At 40.0% G+C, this 26929-nt stretch overlaps 1 protein-coding gene across 1 annotated transcript; it reads left to right on the top strand.

Moving 5' to 3' along the window:
• The first annotated feature begins 1175 nt into the window (after positions 1 to 1175).
• Positions 1176 to 11045, top strand: vamp5 (vesicle-associated membrane protein 5). Its single transcript, NM_001160626.1, is given in 3 exon segments — positions 1176 to 1215; positions 9167 to 9310; positions 10354 to 11045. Coding segments are annotated over 3 exon segments (348 nt in total). The 5' UTR covers positions 1176 to 1212; the 3' UTR covers positions 10555 to 11045.
• Positions 11046 to 26929: the final 15884 nt, after the last annotated feature.

The raw sequence follows: 26929 nt of genomic DNA, 5'->3' as shown, positions 1-26929 counted from the left end.
AAACTATAATTGAAATACAGTATTAACAGAACAGGGTGTACACTAGAAGCACAAGGAATTTGGGATGGAAGTTGGTAGTCCATGACTAAATTTTTTCAGAGCCACGCTACTGACCGTTACTGACAGTGAACACAGACAAGCACCCATTGTTTAAGTTTTGGAGCCTGTTGAATGTGGGCCAATTTGTCATAAAATGCAGTTTTTGTTTTCAATCCCCTCTACTAAAAAGGCAAATCATGGTCATATAGCCCACTCATTAGACTAGCTACTGTCATAGTAGCAGTGGTGGAAAAAGTACTCAAAAGTCATACTTGAGTAAAAGTAAAGATACCTTAATAGAAAATGACTCAAGTAAAAGTGAAAGTCATCCAGTAAAATACTACTTGTGTAAAAGTCTAAAAGTATTTGGTTTTAAGTATAATTGTGTATCAAAAGAAAATGGAATTGCTAAAATGTACTTAAGTATCAAAAGTAAAAGTATTAAGAATTTCCAATTCAATATTTTCTGCAAACCAGACAGCACAATTTATTTTTATTTTTTATTTTTATTTAACAGAGAGCCAGGGGCAAACTACAACACTCTGACATTAATTCACAAACAAAGCATTTGTGTTTAGTGATTCCGCCCGATCAGAGGCAGTAGGGATGACCAAAAAATGACTTAAGTAATACTTTAAAGTATTTTTACGTAAGTACTTTACACCACTGCATTGTAAGCCTAGGTGAAAGTGAAAGGCAATGGCTGAATATGAATATATAATGAAGGCTCTATAACACTCGTCAAAAGCCTGTAAAATCTGTAGACTTTCAAATGATAGGGAAGGTGTACGGTTTTGCCCTTTCACTTATGTAGTATCACGCATCTAATATTACCGATCAGCATTTAAATTCAGTGACATTACGGCCGCGACGTCACAGGGTCTGTTCTGCTGACTTCCAGAAAAGGGGTGGATGTCACCCGACCCGACCAGTAGACTTCAGTGAAAGTGGAAGAGAGTAGATCAGGAAAAATAAAGAATATCGACTAAAAGAAAGATTGCAACGAACTGTAGCCAACTGCAAATGAGATAAGGTTAAAATAAAAGTTTGTCATATCGGAAAATCATCTTGGATAAAGACAACATTTGTTTGAACACAAAGTTTATGCAAAGACGCAATGCATTGTGTTCAGTGACAGTTTACGACGGGAATAGAGATCGTAACGTGAAAGCAATGGTAAGTTTCTATTATTTTTTTGGACAAATAAAGGATTAAGAAATACTATATTTATATATGTTTATGTATTCATAATTTAGTTTATTAACCTCAATACTGCACAGACCTGTAAGAAGCGTTCCTTTATCACTGTATGTGTATAGCCTATATTAGGCTACTGCCTGGCTTTGAATTGCGTTAGACCGTTTTCCTACATTGAACTTGACTGTTATGTAGCCTACATCGTGTGATACAGTGAATTAGACTTTTAAATATTCCCTTTTATAGTTTTTATTTGATTTGGGTTTGACTTATGAGAGATCAAACATAATTCAAACAAATTCATGCAAATAGATTATTTCATACAGACAGGGTTGGGTAGGTTACTTTCTAAATGTAATCCGTTACAGTTACTAGTTACCTGTCCAAAATTGTAATCAGTAACTTAACTTGTTGAAGTTTACATAGCTGGCCATATATGAATGTTACATTTTACTTTATGGGTTGGTTATTTAGGCTTTTTCTAACCCATCGCCTTCTACTTCACATAATAAAACGATTAAGTTACAAGTTATATCTTTACATTAATAAAAACCAAAGTCTATCAGAATTCCAGTCATTCCAATAAATGTTATACCCCTTGATCTTCAAGAATAGGACTTGGAAATGTGGAAATATAGATTAGCCAAATTGTTTCACCTGAGCATAACCCCAAAATCAAGGACTTATTAGCCACCAGCCCTACTCTGTTGTTTATGATTTTGTTGTCATGGCGGACTGATTGGGCTCATTGATTTGAGTTGAAAAATAATGCTGCGCTCATGGAATGACGTGCTTTGAGCCATATTGAAAAGTGCTGTTTATATGTGAAAAATATATGCCATATTCTGCATTTGCTATAGGCCTATTGTTTACCTTTTTGTTGGTGACACTTTAATATCTTGATAATATGCAGATGAAACAGATGAAACAATAACAAAACTGTCACCCCGCCTTTGTTTTGGTAAAAACAGAAGATAGCCCTATTTGATAAAAGACCAAGTCCATATTATGGCAAGAACAGCTCAAATAAGCAAAGCGAAACGGCAGTCCATCATTACTTTAAGACATGAAGGTCAGTCAATACGGAACAAAATTGCAGTCACAAAAACCATCAAGTGCTATGATGAAACTGGCTCTCATGAGGACCGCCACAGGAATGAAAGACCCAGAGTTACCTCTGCTGCAGAGGATAAATTCATTCGAGTTACCAGCCCAAATAATGCTTCACGTAACAGACATCTCAACATCAACTGTTCAGAGGAGACTGTGTATCAGGCCTTCATTGTCAAATTGCTGCAAAGAAACCACTACTAAAGGACACCAATAATAAGAAGAGACATGCTTGGGCCAAGAAACATGAGCAATGGACATTAGACTGGTGGAAATCTGTCCTTTGGTGTGGATTCCAAATTTGAGATTTTTGGTTCCAACCGCTGTGTCTTTGTGAGAAGCATTCTGGGTGAACGGATGATCTTTGCATGTGTAGTTCCTGCCATAAAGCATGGGGTAGGAGATGTTATGGTGTGGGGGTGCTTTGCTGATGACACTGTCTGTGATTTATTTAGAATTCAAGGCACATTTAACCAGCATGGCTACCACAGAATTCTGCAGCGATACGCCATCCCATCTGGTTTGGGCTTAGTGGGACTATCATTTGTTTTTCAACAGGACAATGACCCAACACACCTCCAGGCTGTGTAAGGGCTATTTTACCAAGATGGAGAGTGACAGAGTGCTGCATCAGATGAGCTGGCCTCCACAATCCCCCGACCTCAACCAAATTGAGATGGTTTGGGATGAGTCAGGCCGCAGAGTGAAGGAAAAGCATCCAACAACTGCTCAGCATATGAGGGAAGTCCTTCAAGACGGTTGGAAAATCATTCCAAGTGAAGCTGGTTGAGAGAATGCCAAGAGTGTGCAAATCTGTCATCAAGGCAAAGGGTGGCTATTTGAAGATTCTCAAATATAAAATATATTTTGATTTGTTTAACACTTTTTTGGTTACTACATGATTCCATATGTGTTATTTCATAACTCTATTGTCTTCACTATTATTCTAAAATGGATGTAGCAATTACAGATTGCCCCTTAAATCTATCAAAAGTGTGCGAGTTTGAGCACGTGTCCATTAGGCCTATGGATATTTTTTATTCTCAGAATGAATTAGATTGAGCAATCATAGCCCCACTTTCATTCCATAGGCTGGGATCCGCACTATTCAGCTGTTGCAAGAGTGCATTTTCCACTGGCTGTCCACTGGTTTCAAAAACAATGATTGATAGGCAGCTTAAACTTCTTTAATTAAACCATTATTGGGTTCAAATACAAATGTATATTTGTGAACAGCCATCCACAACAACCACCAGCTAAATGAGAGAGCAGCAGTGTGACTCACATCAATGCGCTATGTGGATATCAATAAAAAGTGATATTTGTATCGCCATAGACTACATCACTGCTGTCGTCCTTACCTCCAAGCATTTATTCAAATTGGATCATCTTTGGATGCCAACAGCAGTTGCACCATTGGAAGACATAGCTTGGACTGTAGCCTACAAAAACGTATGCCTGATTTTCCCGCGATCCATCAAACACATTTAGCGTGTCATCATAGTAGTCTCTGACTTGTTTACAACATTTTTGCTGGTAACGTAACTGATTACAGTTACCGTTATTTGTAATCCGTTACTCCCCAAACCTGCATACAAACCTGAAAATGGTTTGTGAATGTCATCAGAGGGCCAGGGTAATAATTTAGTGTAGGATATTAACCTATCAATCAACCACATTTAAATGGTTAGATATTTTTATGTTTGTTTATGACATTACTATATTTACTCTTATTTAATAACAGATATAGACCCAGCTCTGTTAAATATCTCTGAAGTCCATAAGCAGACTATCCCTCAAATTACATTTTATTGGTCTCATACACATGGTTAGCAGATGTTAATGTGAGTGTATGTGCTTCTAGTTCCGACAGTGCAGTAATATCTAACAAGTAATCTAACAAATCCCCAACAACCACCTAATACACACAAATCTAAAGGGGTGAATGAGAATATGTACATATATGTACATATTTATATGGATGAGCGATGGCCGAGTGGCATAGGCAAGGTGCAATAGATAGTATAAAATACAGTATATACATGTGATATGAGTAATGTAAGATATCTAAACATTATTCAAGTGCCATTATTTAAACTGGCATTGTTTAAAGTGACTAGTGATCCATTTATTAAAGTGTCCAGTGATTGGACCTCAATGTAGGCAGCAGCCTCTCTGAGTTAATGATTGCTATTTAGCAGTCTGATGGCCTTGAGATAGATGCTGTTTTTCAATCTCTCGGTCCCAGCTTTGATGCACCTGTACTGACCTCGCCTTCTGGATGATAGCGGTGTGAACAGGCAGTGGCTCGGGTGGTTGTTGTCCTTGATGATCTTCCTGTGACATCTGGTGCTGTAGGTGTTATGGAGGGCAGGTAGTTTTCCCCCGGTGATACGTTGTGCAGACCGCACCACCCTCTGGAGAGCCTTGCTGTTGAGGGCGGTGCTGTTGCCGTACCAGGCTGTGATACAGCCCGACAGGATGCTCTCGATTGTGTATCTGTAAAAGTTTGTTAGAGTTTTGGGTGACAAGGCAAAGTTCTTCAGCCTCCTGAGATTGAAGAGGCGCTGTTGCGCCTTCTTCACCACGTTGCCTGTGTGGGTGGACCATTTCAGTTTGTCTGTTATGTGTACGCCCAGGAACTTAAAACTTTCTACCTTCTCCATTGCTGTCCCTTCGATGTGGATAGGGGGATGCTCCCTCTGCTGTTTCCTGAAGTCCACGATCATCTCCTTTGTTTTGTTGACCTTGAGTGAGAGGGTGTTTTCCTGACAGCACACTCCAAGTGCCCTCACTTCCTCCCTGTAGGCTGTCTCGTCGTTGTTGGTGATCAAGCCCACTACCATTGTGTCATCTGCAAACTTGATGATTGAGGTAGAGGAGTGCATGGCCATGCAGTCGTGGATAAACAGGGAGTACAGAAGGGGCCCCAGTGTTGAGGGTCAGCAAAGCGGAGATGTTGTTTCCTACCTTCACCACCTGGTGGTGGACCGTCAGAAAGTCCAGGACCCAGTTGCACAGGGTGGGGTTGAGATCCAAGGCCTCCAGCTTGATGATGAGCTTGGAGGGTACTATGGTGTTGAATGCTGAGCTCTAGTCAATGAACAGCATTCTTACATAGCTATTATTATTGACCAGATGGGTTAGGGCAGTATGCAGTGTGATGGCGATTGCGTCATCTGTGGACCTTTTGGGGCGGTATGCAAACTGAAGTGGGTCTAGGGTGGCCGGTAAGGTGGCGGTGATATGATCCTTGACTAGCCTCTCAAAGCACTTCATGATGACAGAAGTGAGTGCTATGGGGCAGTAGTCATTTAGTTCAGTTATCTTTGCCTTCTTGGGTATAGGAACAATGGTAGCCATCTTGAAGCATGTGGGGACAACAGACTGGGATAGGGAGCTATTGAATATGTCCGTAAACACACCAGCCAGCTGGTCTGTGCATGCTCTGAGGACGCGGCTGTGGATGCCGTCTGGGCCAGCAGCCTTGCGAGGGTTAACAAGTTTAAAAACGTAAATGTTTTACTCACGTCAGCCACGGAGAAGGGAGGGGGGGCGCAGTCTTTGTTAGCGAGCCGCGACAGTGGCACTGTATTATCCTCAAAGTGGGCAAAGAAGGTGTTTAGTTTGTCTGGAAGTGTGACGTCGGTGTTCGTGACGTGGCTGTTTTTGTAGTCCGGGATTTTCTGTAGACCCTGCCACATACGTCTCATCTCTGAGCCGTTGAATTGTGACTCCACCTTGTCCCTGTACTAGAATTTTGCTTGTTTGATTGCCTTGCGGAGGGAATAACTACACTGTTCATATTCAGCTATATTTCCAGACCTATTTCCATGGTTAAATGCGGTGGATCGCGCTTTCAGTTTTGCACGAATGCCGCCATCCATCCACGGTTTCGGGTTATGGTAGTTTTTAATTGTCACAGTGGGTACAACATCTCCAATGCACTTCTTTATAAACACACTCATCGAGTCAGCGTATAGGTCAATGTTGTTCTCTGAGGCTGATCGGAACATATTCCAGTCCGCGTGATCAAAACAATCTTGAAGCGTGGCTTTCAATTGGTCAGACCAGCGTTGAATGGTTCTCGTCACTGGTACATCCTGGTTGAGTTTCTGCCTGTAAGATGGAACGAGCAAGATGGTGTCGTGGTCGGATTTGCCGAAGGGAGGGTGGGGAAGTTAGAGTAGTAGTGGTCGAGAGTATTAGCCCTGCGTGTCGTGCAATCAATATGCTGATAGAATTTAGGTAGCCTTGTTCTCAAATTTGCTTTGTTAAAATCCCCAGCTACAATAAATGCAGCCTCTGGATATATAGTTTCCAGTTTACATAGAGTCCAGTGAAGTTCCCTGAGGGCCGTCTTGGTGTCTGCTTGAGGGGGATTGTACACAGCTGTGACAATAACTGATGAGAATTCTCTTGGTAGGTAAAATGACTGGCATTTGATTGTAAGGATTTCTAGGTCAGGTGAACAGAAGGACTTGAGTTTATGTATGTTGTTATGATTACACCATGAGCCGTTAATCATAAAGCATACACCCTTGCCCTTCTTTTTCCCAGAGCGGTGTTTATCTCTGTTGGCATGATGCATGGAGAAGCCGGGTGGCTGAACTGATTCTGACAACATATCCATGAGCCATGTTTCTGTGAAACAGAGAATGATACAGTCTCTGATTTCTCTCTGGAAGGCAACCCTTGCTCGGATTTCGTCTACCTTGTTGTCAAGAGACTGGACATTGGCGAGTAGTATAGTCTGGTGTGGTGAGCGATGTACTCGTCTATGGAGCCTGACCAGGAGGCCGCTCCGTCTGCCCCTTCTGCGGCGCCGTAGTTTTGGGTCGGCTACTGGGATTAGATCCATTGTCCTGGGTGGTGGTCCGAACAGAGGATCCGCTTCGGGAAAGTCGCATTCTTAGTCGTAATGTTGGTAAATTGACGTTGCTCTTATATCCATTAGTTCTTCCCGGCTGTATGTAATAAGACTTAAGATTTCCTATTTCCTGGAAGGGGCAACAGTTCCTGTGTGAAGACTTTGTCGCCAGTTGATTTTTAAACCGACTATTGTTCAGCTATTAAAACTTAACTGGTGGTGCGAACTAAATCAGTGCCATGCATATCCAATTTAACTACAACAATCCAGATGTAGTATTATTCACCATATGACAGCTGTAATAGTGAATATAAATGGGAAAGAAAAGCAGCTTTTACTAAAGCTTGTATAACTCATGGTGCATTGACCGGTAACTTATAACAGCTAGTCCTAACTTGTCACTGGGGGCACTGAACTAGTGTTCTAACCTCGTCATATCCCACTATGTTTGTGTGTATGAAAGGGTGTCGAGGAAGTAATGACAGTGAAATATGAAATCATCAGATTCGCTGAGATTGCACTTGTTTTGTTCAGTCTCTTGGTTTCCTGCATGAAACAGAGAATCTCACTGCAGAGAAGTACTCACAGTGTGAGGCCATTCCTTCTCTTGCTAGAACAAAAGTGGTACCAAAGACAGTACAGTGTGAAGATAGGCAGTAACTGCTTCTCCAATATAAATAAAAAATATAATATAAATATACATCCGCAATGCACACAAACCTAAATACTTCCTCAAAGCTAGCTAACCACTCTAGCTAGTATTGACATTATATTTAAATCACAATGGATATGCTAATGTTAGCTAGATAAACATTTGGCTATTGGCTGGCACTGACAATTTGGGATTATGGAGAGGGAATTGAATTGTTTCTTTGTTATCTTGCTAGGTCGTTATCTAGCTATAGCCACCTGGAAAGTTTCAACAATGGCTTTTTACAAAATAACAATATTAGCTAGATAGCTAACGTTGGAATCTAGACCGTAAACTAAGCAACACACACGGACATGCAAGGCCAAACAATGCTACTGACACCATCTGGTTTGAGTGGCTAACGATGAACACAAAAGAGATTGACTGCCTACATTCTGTTCAGAAGTGCTAAGTACTGTCGGCGGGAAAACGTTTGACAATCCTACCGGTGTGTCTGAGCTTTAGTGTTAGAGCACTCAGCATCCTTGACTCCTGAATCACTCACTTCCCTGCCCGGCTCAGAGGGCAAAAGGTCACGGACAGTCCCATCAGGATATAAATCAAGCTCTGCACAACCTATTATTAAATATCCTGTTTACATTTTTAGTAACTTGAGATTTGCGTCTTCCGTTGATATCAATACATGATTTAAGTGTGCACATCTCAGTTAGGATTCGGCCCTTATAGTTTATAGTAGATTTTGGTGGCCTCCAATAGTGTCATTGTCACAGTGGGTTGTTCAACCTTCGTTGCCCCAGGGTAAAGTGCTTCATTTGTTTGGAGAGCTGTAGGGTGCCGCCATGTTCCTCCAGACAGACTCAGAGGCTACAGAAAACAGAGTAATCCAGATGTCCAGGAAAACCTGCCCCACTTCAGTTGTTGGGTGTCAAATTCCTGTTCTGTCTTGTTTGCTCTATGGAAATGTAATCTCTCAGCCAATATGACTAATGATTAATGTTACTGTGTTAACAATGTACTACTGTTAAGCATTGCATAGGTTACACAACATAATAAATACAAAATATTACCTTGAACATGGTGACACAAAGATAGGGACAAATCTATAAAGAAAAATGTGTGAGCTACAGTTGTAATTATCTTAATTTGATCACCCTTTTGCAGGATAACCTTCCTGCAAAATGTAAAACATTTAGTGTATTTGAGGTTTAAAAAGGCTTCTAAAGTTTATAATTTCCACTTTGAAATTCCTTTTACGAGAAATACATCAATCTCTACAAAAAAATGTTTTGTGTGTTCAGGAGAATGGGAAGAACCGCCTGCAGCAGGCCCAGAAGGAGGTGGAAGAGGTGAAGGTGATCATGCTAGATAATCTCAACAAGGCTGACGAGAGGTCAGGCAAGCTGGGAGAACTGGAGAACAGGGCCGATGAACTTCTGGAGAAGGTGATTGAAGTTTATGTTCCAAATGGAGCCCTATTCTCAGAGAGCTCTGGTGAAAAATTGTGCACTATATCGGGAATAAGGTGCCATTTGGGATGTACCCTAGATGTAATAATATATGTCTTTAATGGAACCAAATCATGACTTAAAACAAAGCATTCGTAATATGAAGACACTGACTTTGAAGGTCTTACTTTGATGATTCCAATGCTATCATACACAAATAGCACAATAGGGTTCTCCTTTGGATTCTCCAGCTTTGGTGTCTCATGAAAGTGTTTTCCAATGTTCCATGGTCCAAAACAAGTCCAGAGAATAGGCAGGAAATGTCATATTGGTGTTTACAAATACACTTTAGGTGGAATTGGAGAGGGGAAATAATGTACAATTTACATCCTGGTTGTGGTTTAAGGTGATATTTTTAGAAAGGTATTTCCTATTGTTGTAAGATGAATTAAACCCACTAGTCTCCCTCGGTATAGAGAGAGGGGTGTCCAGGATGTGCCACAGGGTGCATGTCCGTAATGGTCCATCCTGGGGTCAACCAACCAGGTCACAGCTTTCCCACATTTCTCCCCAGCCAGGCTGTTACATCACAACAACCACATAGTTCTCTGAGGACTCGCTAGGTGGCTGACTGGGGTTGCATCCCAAATGGCACCTTATTCCCTATCCCACTACTTTTGACTAGAGCCCACATGGGACACAGCCATAGTTATCTGAGGACTGGCTGGCTGACTCGGTTACTGGGAAAAATAAAACAGAAGCGTCAAGAAAAACGAACAGTCTCGATTCATTGGAAGATCATTGGGAAAGTAGTGTGCACTGTAACTAAAGGCTTCTGTCTAGCAAATTGTCAGAAAATGTCAAGTATCATGACAGAATAGTTCTTTCTGGATTTTAAAATATGTACAATGCACCATGACCTCAATTGCACGGATAAAGCAGACCCCCCCCTCCTCCATATTCTGACAGATATAGATGCATAGAGTCTTGGTATTAACATCCTACTATCTTAATATTAACATCTTATTATGTGTTTTCAGAGTAAGGCTTTCTCAAAGTCTGCTGGAAGAGTTAAACAACAGAAGTGGTGGGAACACATGAAAATGAAAGTGTTGCTGTCCGGTATAGGGTTTGTCGTGGCAGCCATCATCATTGGGATTGTTGTATGGAAAGCGTTTGAACCTGACGACCGCAGCTCAAACAGCTCCACTGCTGTAGAGCAGCCCACCTCAGGGCCTTAGGACCATAGACTGTCTGTCAGAGCAAAGGACATGGAGGAAATGAAGATGGAAGATGGAGATGGAGACAGGGGCAATCGAGGCCTCCCCGGAAATAAGGAGTCAATCAGACAAGAATAGTGCATGTAGATGAATATATAGGTTTATTAACCTGGTCCCAGATTTGGGACCAAACATTTGGCATGACATTGAGCGACAAGGAGTTGGTATAATGATAGCACAAACATGCTTTCCACCTGAGCTCAATATACGTTTTGTGGGTTGACTTTTCTTAACTTTTTAATCTGTGATATTGTTTATTTTTAGAAGCATTTTAGGCTCCGTGCTCAGTGTGTAGATCGTTGAATGAAATGGTACCATCACTAGCTCAGCTGCTTCCCAATTCAGTATCGTCTTCAACTGGCCGTAGTTGGTCAGGCTCACTAGTTTAACATTCATACTCAGAAATGCTTCAGCCTTACCATAGGATTTGGTATATGTGAATGTTTGGTCAGTTCAAATAAAACATATTGTGCCTTTGGTCTGTTAAAAAGCAAAAATCACCATTGGATGAGTTGTGTATCCTTTTTTTCAGCATTCCATGTAAGCTGTAAAATTATAATTGTCATGACATTTTATGAGTCAGTCATTTCATGTCATTCTTCCTTTTTTTCTGGTCAAAAGAAATATAAGAAAAGGAACTTAATTTTATTTGTATACAAAACACTTATGTTTGAGGAAAGTTTGTTTCTGTGGGCAATGCAGTGTGAGTACTTATGTTACATGTGTAATTCATTAGCCTACAGGTAAGCAATGTGTACAGTATCAAAAACCGCTGCAGAGAAATTGCATCATATCTTCACTTATCTTCTTAACATATGAGTTTGTCATTTTGGTGTCCTCTCTATTTGTAACCTCATCCCCATGCTCAATTGTTAGCCGGCTGTTGGATGAGATTACCCTATTTGTTACTGATTTTCCTTTCCCAATTGTTTTTTACCCTTGAGCTATTACCATCTCAAATACATGTAAAACTGTAGTGCACAATTTGTAAAATAAAAAATAAGTTGATAAGTTATCTCTGTGGAGCATTTTGATTGAGTGTGTACAATGCATTCAGAAAGTATTCAGACCCCTTGACTTTTTCCACATTTTGTTATGTTATAGCCTTATTATATAATGGATTTGATTGTATTTTTCGCTCTTCAATCTGCACACAATACCCCATAATGACAAAGCAAAATCAGGTTTAGACATTTTTGCAAATGTATTAAAAATAAAAAACTGAAATATTACATTTACATAAATATTCAGACCCTTTACTCAGTACTTTGTTGAAGCACCTTTGGCACCTTTGGCACCTTTGGCGATTACAGCCTTGAGTCTTCTTGGGTATGACGCTACAAGCTTGGCACACCTGTATTTGGGGAGTTTCTCCTATTCTTCTCTGCAGATCATCTCAAGCTCTGTCAGGTTGGATGGGGAGCTTCGCTGCACAGCTATTTTCAGTTCTCTCCAGAAATGTTTGATCGGGTTCAAGTCTGGGCTCTCGTTGGGCCACTCAAGGACATTCATACTTGTCCCGAAGCCAGGCCTGCGTTGTCTTGGCTGTGTGCTTAGGGACGCTGTCCTGTTGGAAGTTGAATCTTTGCCCCCAGTCTGAGGTCCTGAGCACTCTGGAGCAGGTTTTCATCAAGGATCTCTCTGTACTTTGGTCCGTTCATCTCCCAGTCCCTGCCGCTGAAAAACATCCTCACAGCATGATGCTGCCACCACCATGCTTCACCGTAGGGATAGTGCCAGGTTTCCTCCAGGCGTGACGCTTGGCATTCAGGCCAAAGAGTTCAATCTTTGTTTCATCAGACCAGAAAATCTTGTTTCTCATGGTCTGAGAGTCCTCTAGTTGCCTTTTGGCAAACTCCAAGCGGGTTGTTATGTGCCTTTTACTGAGGAGTGGCTTCCGTATGGCCACTCTACCATAAAGGCCTGATTGGTGGACTACTGCAGAGATGATTGTCCTTCTCCCATCTCCACAGAGGAACTCTGGAGCTCTGTCAGAGTGGCAATCGGGATCTTGGTCAACTCCCTGACCAAGGCCCTTCTCCCCCAATTGCTCAGTTTGGCCGGGCGGACAGCTCTAGGAAGAGTAGGTGGTTCAAAACGTCTTCCATTTAAGAATGATGAAGGCCACTGTGTTCTTGGGGACCTTCAATGCTGCAGAAATGTTTTGGTACCCTTCCCCAGATGTGTGCCTCGACACAATCCTGTCTCGGAACACAATTCCTTCGACCTCATGGCTTGGTTTTTGCTCTGACATGCACTGTCAACAGTGGGACCTTATATAGACAGGTGCGTGCCTTTACAAATCATGTCCAATCAATTGAATTTACCACAGGTGGACTCCAATCAAGTTGTAGAAACATCTCAAGGATGATCAATGGAAACAGGATACGCCTGAGCTCAATTTCGAGTCTCATAGCGAAGGTTCTGAAGACTTATGTAAATAGGCTATTTCTGTTTTTTACTTGTAATACATTTCCAAAAAATTCTAAAAGCCTGTTTTCACTTTGTCATTATAGGGTATTGTGTGTAGATTGATGAGGAAAATGTTTTATTTGATCCATTTTAGAATAAGGCTTTTACAAAACAAAATGAGGAAGTCAAGGGGTCCAATGTACTGTACATAAAAAGCATTTGACAGGGTTACGAAAGTTGTCATGAAGTAGCCCCATATTGAGTGAATTTACATATACATTTAGACATCATAAAGTTACTTTGTATTTGATAGAGAGAGAGCTGCTGACAAGTTAAATAGACAGAGAGTGAGAGACAGAGAGAAAAAGAGCTGACAGGATAACAGTTGCAAACAGAGTCAGTCCTCGATAACCAAGTCCCTATTTCAACTACTATCAATAAAAATACCAAACCAACCCCTCCCATACATAATTTGTGATCAGATGGACAAACTTTACATGACGGTACCCGGTAGAATGACAGTGGTGTAGCACAGATAGAACAAGGAGAAAATATCTACCAAGGTGAAGTTGGTCAGTGTCACACCCTGACCTTAGTTATCTTTGTTTTCTTTATTATTTGGTTAGGTCAGGGTGTGACAAGGGTGGTTTGTTTAGTTTTTGTATTGTCTAGGGGTTTTCGTATTGTATTGGGGTTTTTGTATGTCTAGGGGTTTATATGTTTATGGTTGCCTGGATTGGTTCTCAATCAGAGGCAGATGTTTATCGTTGTCTCTGACTGGGAACCATATTTAGGTAGCCGTATTCCTTGGTTATTTTGTGGGTTGTTATTCTATGTCTGGTTGCCTGTTCTGCACTAGCCATATTGCTTCACGTTTTATTGTTTTGTTTAGTTTTGTTCAGTGTTCTCTCTTTATTAAAGAGTTATGTTCGCTCACCACGCTGCGCCTTGGTCTCCTCCACACAACGACCGTGACAATCAGACATTCAACAGACATTCAACAGACAATCGCCAAAAGCCTCTTAGAATTGTAAAAATAAATAACTCATTAATTGAATGTCACAGAAACATAAAAATAGAGATGGTTTATTCTATAAATGTCTAGCATACTTTTAAAACCTTTGTTTTGAATACAAATTCCAGTTTTGATTTGATAGAAATACATCAAATCTATAAGATGCCATTAAAAGTGGTATAAATCAATAACTAATTCACAGTTTCTCACAGAAACATCAAACTAGGTGTGATTTATTCTCTACATGTCTAGTATACTTTTACAACCTTTGCTTTGAATAGAAATTCCAGTTTTGATTTGATAGAAATACATAAAATCTATTAAAAGCCATTTAAAGCTATATAAATCAATTACGTTTGGGTCAGAAAACCGATATGGGTCGGAAAACGTACCTCTATGCAGTGATGGGATATGCCACTGTACCCCAAATTTGACCTTTAACCACACTGCTCCAACGAGAAGATTGAAATACTGCTAGTTTTCCTGGAAAATTGCCCTTTTCGTGCTAGCTAGCAGGAGCCACTGCAGCCATTATCGAATGGCACATCACCTAGAACAACTGATTGGCTGACACTGCCATTCCAAAATGGCTTCAGTGGTTCCTGTTATTGGCTTGAATGAGGATGAAAATGGCAGTTTTCCAGGTAAACTAGCAGTATTTCAATCTTCCTGGTGGAACAGTGTGGATAAAGGTAACATTTAGAGCACAGTGGCACATCCCTGCATCGAGGTAAGTTTTCCGACACATATCTCGCGCCAGCTCCGCAGTGTCTTAATGTAACCATGATTGCATTCCGACCCATAGTGCAGTGTGTACATGCCGACCCATAGCGCAGTGTATACATGTGTAGGGTCTGTATCTTCTGGCAAAACACAATCCAGTCTGTATTTTGCATCACTGCCACTGAATGCCTGTTGACCTCTGTGTAGGTCTTTGATGCAGGGCCTGGACATTGACTCAGGAGCATTTGACCTATCAGACTGGGACCAGCATCTGTCTTGTTTTGCACACTTTGTACAAAATAATAAAATGCAGTACTACATGATATTTCTTAACGTAGCTCTTTATTAGCTAGCTATAACTGGCATGTTCACATATCGCTAACCAGGATCAAACTGACCTTGACCTAACCATTTGGGTGGTCTTAACCAATCATAGCACAGTATGATATGGCGGTAAAATGCATCCAATTACAATTCAGTATGTTTACACATATGAATATTACAGCATCTTCCTCCCCCAGCTGCTAAAACAGCAGTCCAAACCTTACCTGTGGTTGTCATATCCCCAGAGCAAGCAGGTGAATCCTGCTGCCTGCAAAAAACTACCCTCTTTAGCTGTGAAAAACCTTTGGGGATTATAGGCTACTGTCTCTTCAAAAAGGAGACAACAATAATGTGCTGTCTCATGTGGTAGTACATTTCAGTTGGCTACTTCTCAGAAAGTATTAAACTGTCAAAAGGAGTAAAACAAGGTTGTCCACTATCGGCATATCTATTTACTATGGCCATCGAAATGTTAGCTATTCAAATCAGATCCAACAATAATATCAAGGGGCTGGAAATCTAGGGCTTAAAAACAAAGGTGTCATTGTACACAGATGATTCATGTTTTATTTTAAATAAACAATTTGGATCCCTCCATAGCCTCATAGAGGATCTAGATAATTTTTCTAACCTCTCTGGATTACAACCAAATTATGATAAGTGGTTAGGTATTAGGTATTGGATCACAAACAAATTCAACTTTTACATTACTGTATACATTATCAATAAAATGGTGGTCATACTCAGTATTTATATTCCGAAAGAAAGAAATTATCTCACAACAATACATTTTATAGAAAGTTAGCAAAAATAGATCATATCTGGCTACCATGGAATGGAAAATAGTTGTCTATTGTGAAAGAAAATCACCCTGATTAACTCTTTATTTATATCCCAGTTTACTTATTGGCCTACACCTAATGACTTGTTTTTTAAATGATAGTCATACAAAAGCTATACTTACATCCAAATGAGTTCTCTAGCAGATTAGTAAGAATGGCTCAACCCGTGTTCAAGAATGGTCTTTTTCCCTTTATTCAGATTACAACCTCTCACTTTCGGTTATTTGAAATGATATCCTCTCCAAAATATTGCTGTTTTTAAGACAAGCCATAGAAAGTCGGTTGCAATTTTGGATCAATTCACCAGAAAAGTGTTGGATGAATTTAGTTCTTATGTGTTCATTAACCAATTCAATTTAAATCACTCTGTCTGTTTCTAAGAATTTGTAAGATCCTTATTTGCATAAAATAGACAGAGACCAGTCTACCAAAATTAGCCAATAGCATTTATTCCCGAGAGTGCTGGTTAAAATACCATGTACATCAGTTTATATATCACATATGACGTCATAGCGTTTTAAATGTCCCTCTGTTAAAGGAATTAAATTACTCTATGTTTTAATATCCAATTAAATTAAACACTCTGTCCATTCATAAGGACCTGTAAGACCCTTATTCTATAATAATAGACAGAGCCCAGTCTCAAAATCAAACAGCAGAGTTTATTCTCGAGAGTACCGAGTACTTACACATTTTACCACAGGTTATAAACTGAAAATGACGTCAGCGTTTTCTAAATGTTCCATCTCTTCTTGACACTGGTAGAAAGGCTCTATAGTTCTCAAGCCTTCCCTCCTCGCCTAGAGCCAAGGTCAGCCAGTGTAGATAAGCATTCTAGTCAGTCTGGAGATATAGTTCATTCATTTGTACCAAGGAACAGACCGTCATTATTCTAACTCTTGACCACATTCACACACATTATATTCAGTACTGGGATCAAGAAAGAAAATTCATACATGTACAGTAATATAATAGTATTCTGATTAGTACATCCTGATTGAAATGTATACATAATTAATCATTATAGATAAAAATTCCCTTAACACCCTCCTCCTCTCCGACAAGGACAAAGCAGATTCAAAAGTCCATTCCAACCCACTAACGCACACTGTATCTGGATTATCTCCTGAAGTCTCACCACAGTTTAATACCACTTAGCAGACAGTTCCAGTCCCCCCCAGATACGGAAAACCTGGAGGGGCTCTCGCTGTCTTATTTTATCGAGTTATAGTTGAGTCGGTTCAAACATAGGTTAAGGATTATCTTTGCTTACTTTAGGCACACACATGCATTCCTCTCTTTATTAATATTAATTACTCCTTGTTCATGATACATAACCTCTAATCCAAATGGTTAAGTTTCTGGGTAGAATTATTTAATAATTTATCTTAAACCTTGATAAAATATCTTAACAATCCACGCTTAATGACTAAATAATTCATACTGACATATCAAACACTATATGGAAACATTCATTTTTATACAAGAATATACCAAAACAATACATGTATTTACATTCAATTCCTCATCAATGACTGTTCTACGCCTATATCCAATTATAACACTTCCGGTTTAGGATCTTCATCATAATCTTCATGAACTGAACAGCATTCAATAAAAAATTGAAAACAGTCTCATCCAACATTGGCTCCTCATAATTAAAAGACACAGAGCCTTCTCTTAGACCTGGAAGTCTGTATTCTTCATCCCACTAGTCAGAGCTTGGAATCGGTCCGTATCTCACCATCTATTCTGTCATCGATTTCTCCAGAGTCCTAGAAATGAGAACCTTTCTCACAACATCGGCACAAAACTAACACAGTCACACAGGTGAAGGTTGTGCAAAACACAGTGATCATGACATTGTTTCATTTTCCAGACACACTATCAAACCAATTTGTTAGAGCATTATCTACCCAGTTCTCTGCCTGGGCCTTGGTCACTGATCCGTCTGGAGCTGTGTTATCGGGGATGAAATTACAACATTCTGCTCCGAACCTCATTCACTCCCCACCCTTTTCAGCCAGTAACATATCCAAGGCTATTCTATTCTGCCAAGCCATCAGGCTGAGCGCTTCAGTCTGCTCTGCCAATCCTTTTATTGCATCTCTGGTATAATTGATGAAGCACTGTTGATTATAATAGATATAATTGATCCAGTCCACATTCTTATTGAGAGTGGACCACCAGAAAATACTTGACTCTAATCCTGCTAGGATCTGATTTCTTGCTTTGAACTCGTCTGGCACCCCCTGTGGAACACCAATGCTATCAATGTCAACTCTATTGTCAAAAGATCTTGACTGAGCACTCCTTCTCTCTCTTCTACCTGGCTCTGGGTAAGGGTAAAGAGCATGCCTAGTTGCGCTAGTGCACAACTACAGGTTCAAATGGTAGGCAGGTTAGGTCACAGTCTCACACCCCCACAAATCACCAGACATCCACTCCAGGCCTTTTCATCTGCCAGTCAAGTCCCTCATTGTCTTGTCGGTTGTAACATTCTCTGTCCTATTGCATATTCTTACTTCCCCTACATCCCATCCGTGTGTGATGTAGCGAGCCATGCAATAATAATGTCCTCCGGTAACTGTGAAAGGGGGAAATCTGAATGTGATGGACACATAGGGATAAAGATAATGCAGATCAATGCAACTGTCATTGTCTGGTTTCCCTGCCTTCATGAACAGCTTTACCATACAAGCCATTCCCCTGGGTGAATCAATTCCATCAAATGGAAAGGGAATGGTTATCAACTGAGGTTTTTCTGTGGCACAGGCCTAACATTCTTCTTTCACAACTGATCTGGCTTTATACTGAATCCATTCTACCCATAGGTTAGAATCCCCATAACCCGTGTCCACCTCAATCACTTCCTTCAGATCTTTCATCTGAACTATCCACACCGGCCCTTGGCTCTGGACAACTCCACGGTCAGTTTCTGCTTTGTCAGGGGCTCTGCTTTATTCTGGCTGACTATAGAGCTATCATCTGCTCTAACTTCTTCTACCCGGAATGGCACTAGGTTATCAACTGAAACCCTTACTTTCACTAGACTCCATCTTCTTCCATACAGGGTATGTGGATTTATGTAGCCCTCTCTCTCGGTGTGAGCTATAACCTGTTTCCATGAACTACACAGGGACTTGCACAGATATCTTCCATAATGGCTCATAGTCCTAGACTGCCAAGGAGTCAGAGACCCCATTTGATCTACATAGAACTCCACTGAGACATCCTTCCCAATCCCACTCTCACTTCTGGTTTATCCAGATCAAGTGATCTCTTACGCTAGCTTAACCTCTTGAAGCTAGGAGGCACTATTTTTATGTTTGGAAAAATAACGTTCCCAAAGTCAATGGCCTATTTCTCAGGACCAGATGCTAGAATATGCATATAATTGACAGATTAGGATAGAAAACACTCTAAAGTTTCCAAAACTGTCAAAATATGTCTGTGAGTAAAACAGAACTGATATTGCGAAACCCTGAGGAAAATCCAATCAGGAAGTGCCTCTTATTTTGAAACCCTTCTGTTCCTATGCATACCTATCCTCCATTTAAAGGGATATCAACCAAATTCCCTTTTCTGTGGCTTCCCTAAGGTGTCAACAGTCTTTAAATATAGTTTCAGGCTTTTATTTTGAAAAATGAGCGTGAAAGATCACATTGCGTAAGTGGATAGGTGGGGTCTCTCAGAGTGAGTTTTTGCGCTACAGAGTAAAGCGGCCATTGTTCCTCCCGCTGTTATTGAAAAACCTAAACACACGATTATTATCGAATATATATTTTAAAAACTACCTGAGGAATGATTATAAAAAAAAGTTTGACATGTTTCTGTGGACATTATGGAGACTATTTGGAATTTCCGTCTGCGTTGTCGTGACCGCTCTTTCCTGTGGATTTCTGAACATAATGCGACAAACAAACGAAGGTATTTTAGGTATAAAAATAATCTTTAACCTGTAGTGACACCCCATCCCGTGAACGGGACCGTTGTCATCATCTGACACTAATTAGCATAACGCAAAGGACATAAATCTTCCTAGAAAATCTTCCTATTCATGAAAATCACAAGTGAAATTTATTGGAACACAGCTTAGCCTTTTGTTAATCACCCTGTCATCTCCGATTTTCAAAATATGCTTTACAGCCAACGCTAGACAAGCATTTGTGTAAGTTTAGCATAGCCTAGCATAGCATTATGCCTTGCTAGCAGCAGGCAACCTTGTCACGGAAATCAGAAAAGCAATCAAATTAAATCGTTTACCTTTGATGAACTTCAGATGTTTTCAATCAGGAGACTCCCAGGTAGACAGCCATTTTTCATTTTTTCCCAAAAGGCGAAATAGCTTAATTTGTTCTTCACGTTTGGCTGAGAAATCGGCCACAACGCCGAAAAATATTCCAAATTAGCTCCATAATATCGACAGAAACATGGCAAACGTTGTTTAGAATCCATCCTCAAGGTGTTTTTCTAATATGTATTCGATAATATATCCGTCGGGACAATTCGTTTTTCACTAGGACCGATTGGAGTAATGGCTACCTCTGTATTTTACGCGAAAATCTCTCTTGGAGCCACCATGTGACCACTTACGCAATGTAGCTGCCTACGGCTATTCTTCAACAGAAATGCGTAAAACTATGTCACAATGCTGTAGACACCTTGGGGAATACGTAGAAAGCGTAAGCTCATTGATGGTACATTCACAGCTGAGTCATTGGAACGCAGCACTTTCAAAACCTGGGGCACTTCCGTATTGGATTTTTCTCAGGCTTTCGCCTGCAACATCAGTTCTGTTATACTCACAGACAATATCTTTACAGTTTTGGAAACGTTAGAGTGTTTTCTATCCAAAGCTGTCAATTATATGCATATTCTAGCATCTTTTCCTGACAAAATATCCCGTTTAAAACTTTTTTTTCAAAAAATTAAAATACTGCCCCCTAACACCAAGAGGTTAAGGAACAAAAGGAACATTTGTTGTGTAACTGGGAGTCTCGTGAGTGAAAACATCCGAAGATCATCAAAGGTAAACAGTTAATTTGATTGCTTTTCTGATTTTTGTGACCAAGCTTCCTGATGCTAAGTGTACATAATGCTACACTAGGCTATCGATAAACACAAACGCTTGGATTGCTTTCACTGTGAAGCATAATTTCAAAATCTGAGACGACAGGTGGATTAACAAAAGCTGTGTTTTGCAATATTGCACTTGTGAATTCATGAATATTAACATTTTTTAGTAATAGTATTTGACTGTGGCGCTATGCTATTCAGCAGTTGCTGACGAAAATGATCCCGCGACAGGGATGGGTAGCGTCAAGAAGTTACAACAAAATCCTCATTGTCTAACTATGTGTCAAGTTTCCCTCTTTGGCCTTCTCGGATGGGTCTTGGTGTATTTAGGAATATTGCTCCCACAATAAGACAGCTCAGACCAATCAGCACTCCTGTAAAGCCCCACCCTTTCCCGGAGAACATATCCTCAGCTAGAGGCCAGCACACACTTTCACTTCTATGAACGCCCACAGGGATGACAAGACTGGATCAGGGAATCTTCATTAGAGAGATGATCCCCGAAATCTGTTGGTTATGATTTTCCTCTCTAACACTGTGATTGTTCGACAGTGTCAGGGTGTCTTACCCTTTTTCAGTGTGTGATATGAACCCAAGTAGCTCTTTCAGCTATTCTCACCGCGAAGGCTGTCACCAGGAGTACTTGGTATGGCCCCTCCCAATGGGGCTGCTTCCTGTCTATTCTCCTCAGGGACTGTATTGAGTGAATCACCTTCTCCTGTAATTCACCTGTAGTGCATAAAATCTTGGACATACAGGTTTGGATAACAAACAGTTTCTCATTTGTTCTATCTGATTATATCTTTAACTTCTATGCCTACTTGTTAGCTAGATTTTTTTTACATTAGTTTATTATCCAATAGGCCACAAAGTGTCCTATCCTAGGCCCCCTAGGCCCCGTCCTATCCTAGACCACAACTTACCCACCCCCCCTTTGATACCTGGCTCTGCCCAGGTAACAACCTTGCCTACTCTAAAGCCAAAACTAATGCTAACAATATCATATCCTTTCTGCACTAATGAGCTCTCTCCTTCAGGAGTCCACAGTATTTTATCTAACAATAACATGGGTTAACCTTAAAATCAGTCTCATCAATAATTGTATATATGTTGCATAGTGTGGGATACCTTATATACAGTAATTTACCATCCCTAAGAACTGCAACTTATTTATTTTCATAAATAATTTTAATGCTTATAAAATCTATATTTTTCTATCTCAATGTATTTTCCTGCACTATTGGCTTCAAATATTTCCTGTCTAAACCTCAATGTACCATATCTTCCCCTATTTATTATCGATGATAAATAGGATTTTTGTTCCTGTTGTAATACCAAATCAATAATAGCCAATTCGAAACCTTCACAGTCAGTGTTCACAACAGAATCACTAAACCTCTTCCTCTTCCTCACTAGAGTTTATTCCCCCGCTCCCCATAATTTGTCCTGCCTCAATTCCACTTTCTCCTCTGTGGTTCAAACTATAATTATGTCCAAGAGCTACAAACTCCATCATAATTAATTTACCTTAAAACCAGTATCCCAAATGACCACAAATTAATTATCCAAATGGCCCTCCCCTGAGGCTGATCAGACCACAAGGGAAAGCCATGATAGAGGTCAAAGGTTATACCACCCTTTTACAGTCATGTTCCATACTATATTAGACATATTAAAGAACCCTTTATCTAAAGAATCCACGTGTTTAATTAGAACTCAGAAAATAAAACTTATAATATTTCATATGTGAGTGTACCCCTTTAAGATATCATGTTTCTGGGAAAATGGAAAGCTACTCCCTCCAATCATTAGTTATAAATGTCCTCAATGTTTCATGTAACTCATTCAGTCTTTCTCCAAATAGTCTCCCCAAAATGCTTGATAGGAATACCCTGCCATTAGACACACACAACTGTGATAAACCTGCACTGTCCCCTTAAAATAAAATTCCCTTGTTGGACCTGTATAATTCTATTGTTAGTATACTTTAACTTCCTGTTAAATTTCACTGGTGTTACCTAAACAATCAAACCAAAATCAATAACCGGGAACTATTACAAAACTTGTACGATACAACTATTCAGACCTGCCTCTCTTATAGCCAAATATAGCCCAGTGAATGCCACCAATCAGTGATGGCCACCTAGCAATTTTGTTGCTAGTTTTACCGTCTTTTCAGACTACCCTGACAATATTCAGCTACTTTTAAAAATGTATTTGGAACTTTTAGCAACTTTTGAAAAGTGACTCAAAGCTATAATGCACGCATTTTCCCTCTAAATGACACAAACAAATTTCTCTGTCACCCTCAGTCACAACCTCATTGCCTGGCTGCAAAAGTGCATAGTGAGTGATGTCAGCAACAGGCGCTCAGCCCGTGCCCAGGCCGCAGCAACTTCAACAAATTGCAAATCGTTGTTGGCTGACTGCAGCAGCAGTAGTACGGGTTCGATAAGCCAAACCCAATTAATCACAAATGTTGGATCTTGAATAGAACTTACAACATCAATCAATAAATCAAAATTGTACTGCCAGAAGTACAGAAAAGAGTGTACCTGAACAACGGTCAAATCAATTTGAGTAACGTTATCGTGTATTCAACATAATGACGCAGTTTTACGTTATCACACAACAAATCAACCTGCCTCTAGCAACTTACCCTGAAAATTAGTAGCCAACACAGCAACTAACTCTCTTACTCCTGCCTCTAGGAAAAAATATACCCCCTACTCCAACTGAGTTCTGCTTTAATCCTGTCGTAAGAGTAAAACCAAACTTTTCAACCTTCTCTACTCCAAAGTTTTAAAAGTACCATGTACTTCGCTAAGTTTCGAACGTATGTTAAAAAAACATTTCGATGGGCACAACTCTATAGTAGTTATCTCTTCGTTATTATTTAGAATCCATTAGATTTAGGTAACTGTCTCATCTGGGATTCAGCATTTTGAATACGACTCCATTCCCAATACGTTATTCCAGCGGGACATTTAGGCAAGACAGCGTATTCCAACGACATCGCCCCGCTATTATTTAGAATGGATTGGTCTTTCAATTTAACTTAAACAATCTATTAAGAAAGTTCTAGTTATATCTTTTCCAACACTAACAACCGTATCTTTCCAGGCAAAACATACAAATGGTTTAATTACAATGAAAGACTCAGATTCCAGTCAGAGCATTTACCGTGAACCAAACTCAGGTCTCAAGCTTGGAAGGCAGCTATTTAACCACTGATCTACCATCACTATTGGCGGAGCCTCCCCGTCAACAACCCTATTATTATAATTGTCTGTAGTTGCAAATTCCGGCACTGAGACAATTCCCAAAAATTAGCCCTAACTTAAAGGTCAAGGCATCTCTCCGGCGATGATTCTCCTTACTCTCGCTCTCTCGTTTTCTATCTACAGCCCACTGTAAAACCACCGCTGCCCCCTGTCCTGGGGTTCCCCTTTTCCTTTTACAGCCGCCCAATCCTTTTTCTGTCTCGTCTTCTTCTATGTGTATGTACTTTTTACCTTTTATGTGTGTGTTCTTTTCTACCGCTATCCAATTACTATAGTTATATTCTACAGTATATTCTCACAATCTAGGTGTGTATATTTCTATTATCTATGTATGTGTTGTTTACCGTTACCAAGTTACAATCTATGTGTATGAATTTCTATGTGTTTCTCCTTTCTGGAAACTTTATCTATAGTGTTGACTGTCGATCGGACATTATATCTCACTTGCACAACTATAAGCTATTACCCAGGGGCCATACATCCCTAGTTAACCTCGGGTGGTTTTAGAAAGTACCCCAATATCTCGTATCTCACTCCGCTACATTAGGTTTCCCTCTCCTCCTTTTTTGGATATTATTTCTTTCAGTATTGAATAGGTGCAGTTATCCTGTTCGCATAGAATTACCTTTCTTTCTCACCAAGTCTAGTTTATATCCTCACCTGTTTTACTACTTAGGTTAGGACTTTATTTAGGTATGTCTTTTGAATTAATGGCTGTCCTATTTGTACAAAACGACCGTCCTATCTAACAACACCTACTATATCCCACCCTTAATAACCCTCATGGCTTGCAAGGCCCGGATCTATTAACATATTTTATTTATGGTAGCGCACCTTACCTCAGGTCATTTCGGACCTGCCACACACAAACCATTGTATATTGGTCATACAGGTAACCCACAAAACCAGTTTGGAATAGCGAAGCTCCTATTATTGATAAATTCGAAAAATTTTTAGATCATCAAATCAAAGATAACTTAAATCATTCCCCCCAAATTCGAGAATAGAGGCTAAATGACCTGGTCTTGAAGACTGGGAAAAGCAATGTTTGTGAGATTCCGTCACCGTGTCTGTCGACCTTAGCTATATACCGGCCTGTTCTTTGAACCCCAATTCAGGGGCCAGGTCTTTCATTTACGGGTCAACGACCCGCCCGTGCACGGTTTTCGGCATGCTACCTTCGGGCGACAGGGACAGATTTGGAAATCCGCTCGAAGGACCAAATTGTTGGATGAATTTAGTTCTTATGTGTTCATTAACCAATTCAATTTTAATCACTCTAATAACCTATAATCCTAATGGTTAAGTTTATGGGTAGAATTATTTAATCATTTATCTTAAACCTTGATAAAATATCTTAACAAAAAGACACAACATATATTATGGTTAAACTCAAATTGATTTTTTTTTAAATGTACGGTGTAATCTTGGTAAGTTATATCATATAAAGGACTGGTAGAGTTACAGCATGTCACACATGCAAGCTAACAAAATATATGGAAATGTCTGCTCTATCCAAAATTACAACCAACTAATTGCAGCATTACCGCAAAAAATGGAAAAAGCAAGTAGAAGGGGGAGAAAGTAAGAAACTTGTCTGTCGGCCCTGCATTAAATATCAACATTTTAAATATATATATTTAATATAATATATTTATTTAAAAAAATATGTGGGATTGGAAATGATTCAGAATATTACATTCATAGAAGAAGCAATCTATTTGCAATGTTGAAGCTGATCCACCCCGTTAAAAAATATTTCTGATTATTAAAAAATATTCAGTTGAATTCATCATAATTGCTTGCACGACAACCAAGTGTAGTGTAGTCTATTGTCTGTGATTGAACTCCCTCTCTCCCATCATCCAGCAAAGGGCTGAAGTGTCCTGTGTGTCTGCTGGATTTTGAGGAGCAGGAGACAGTGCGGGAGATGCCCGGCAAACACCCCTTTCACTCTGGTTGTATCCTGCCCTGGTTAAGGAAGGTGAGGGCCACTGAATCGACACACACACACGGATCAATTCTGTCAGTTATGATGTGAATTTACTATTTACCTGAACAATATATAACTCTTGGAGAATCCTAACCTTTGCTGTGTATCTTTACAGGCCAATTCTTGTCTGCTATGCCGACTCTGGCTACCAACCGACAATCCAGAGTATGAGGAGTTTAAGAAGGACAATGTGTGTGTGGAACTCTGGCATGGGAAATCATAATCAACGTGCTTGTCTCATTTAGAGTTGAGACTTTGGATGTCCCAAATGACACCCTCTTTCCTAAGTGTCCTATGGGCCCTGGTCACAACTGTACAGGGAATAGGGTGCCATTTGGCTGATTTGGGACACAGAAATGGTCAGCGTCAGCCTGTTACTAAACCGTGTATTTGTGTGTTAAAGGATAAGAGAAAACAGAGGGAACATAGACTGGAGTATCTACATGTTGCCATGTACACATAGCAGCTCAGAGCACACTTATTACTTATTTCACATGTATTGCATTGGGTCGCAATAGAATTGAGAATTGACAAAAGCTGCAAAAAATATTGTTTAGCTATTATGTTTTATCCTGTTTTTTGATACAGATATAAATGATGGATGATCATTATACAATATGAAAGGAATACTGAGGCAGTTCAGTCAGTTTGAACTCTCTCTACA

This window comes from Oncorhynchus mykiss, chromosome 6 (assembly GCF_057628025.1).
Source record: "Oncorhynchus mykiss isolate SJ-2025 chromosome 6, ASM5762802v1, whole genome shotgun sequence".
Lineage (NCBI taxonomy): Eukaryota > Metazoa > Chordata > Actinopteri > Salmoniformes > Salmonidae > Oncorhynchus > Oncorhynchus mykiss.
The sequence above is the reverse complement of the archived record's forward strand: the minus strand, read 5'-3'. Positions and strand labels throughout refer to the sequence as shown.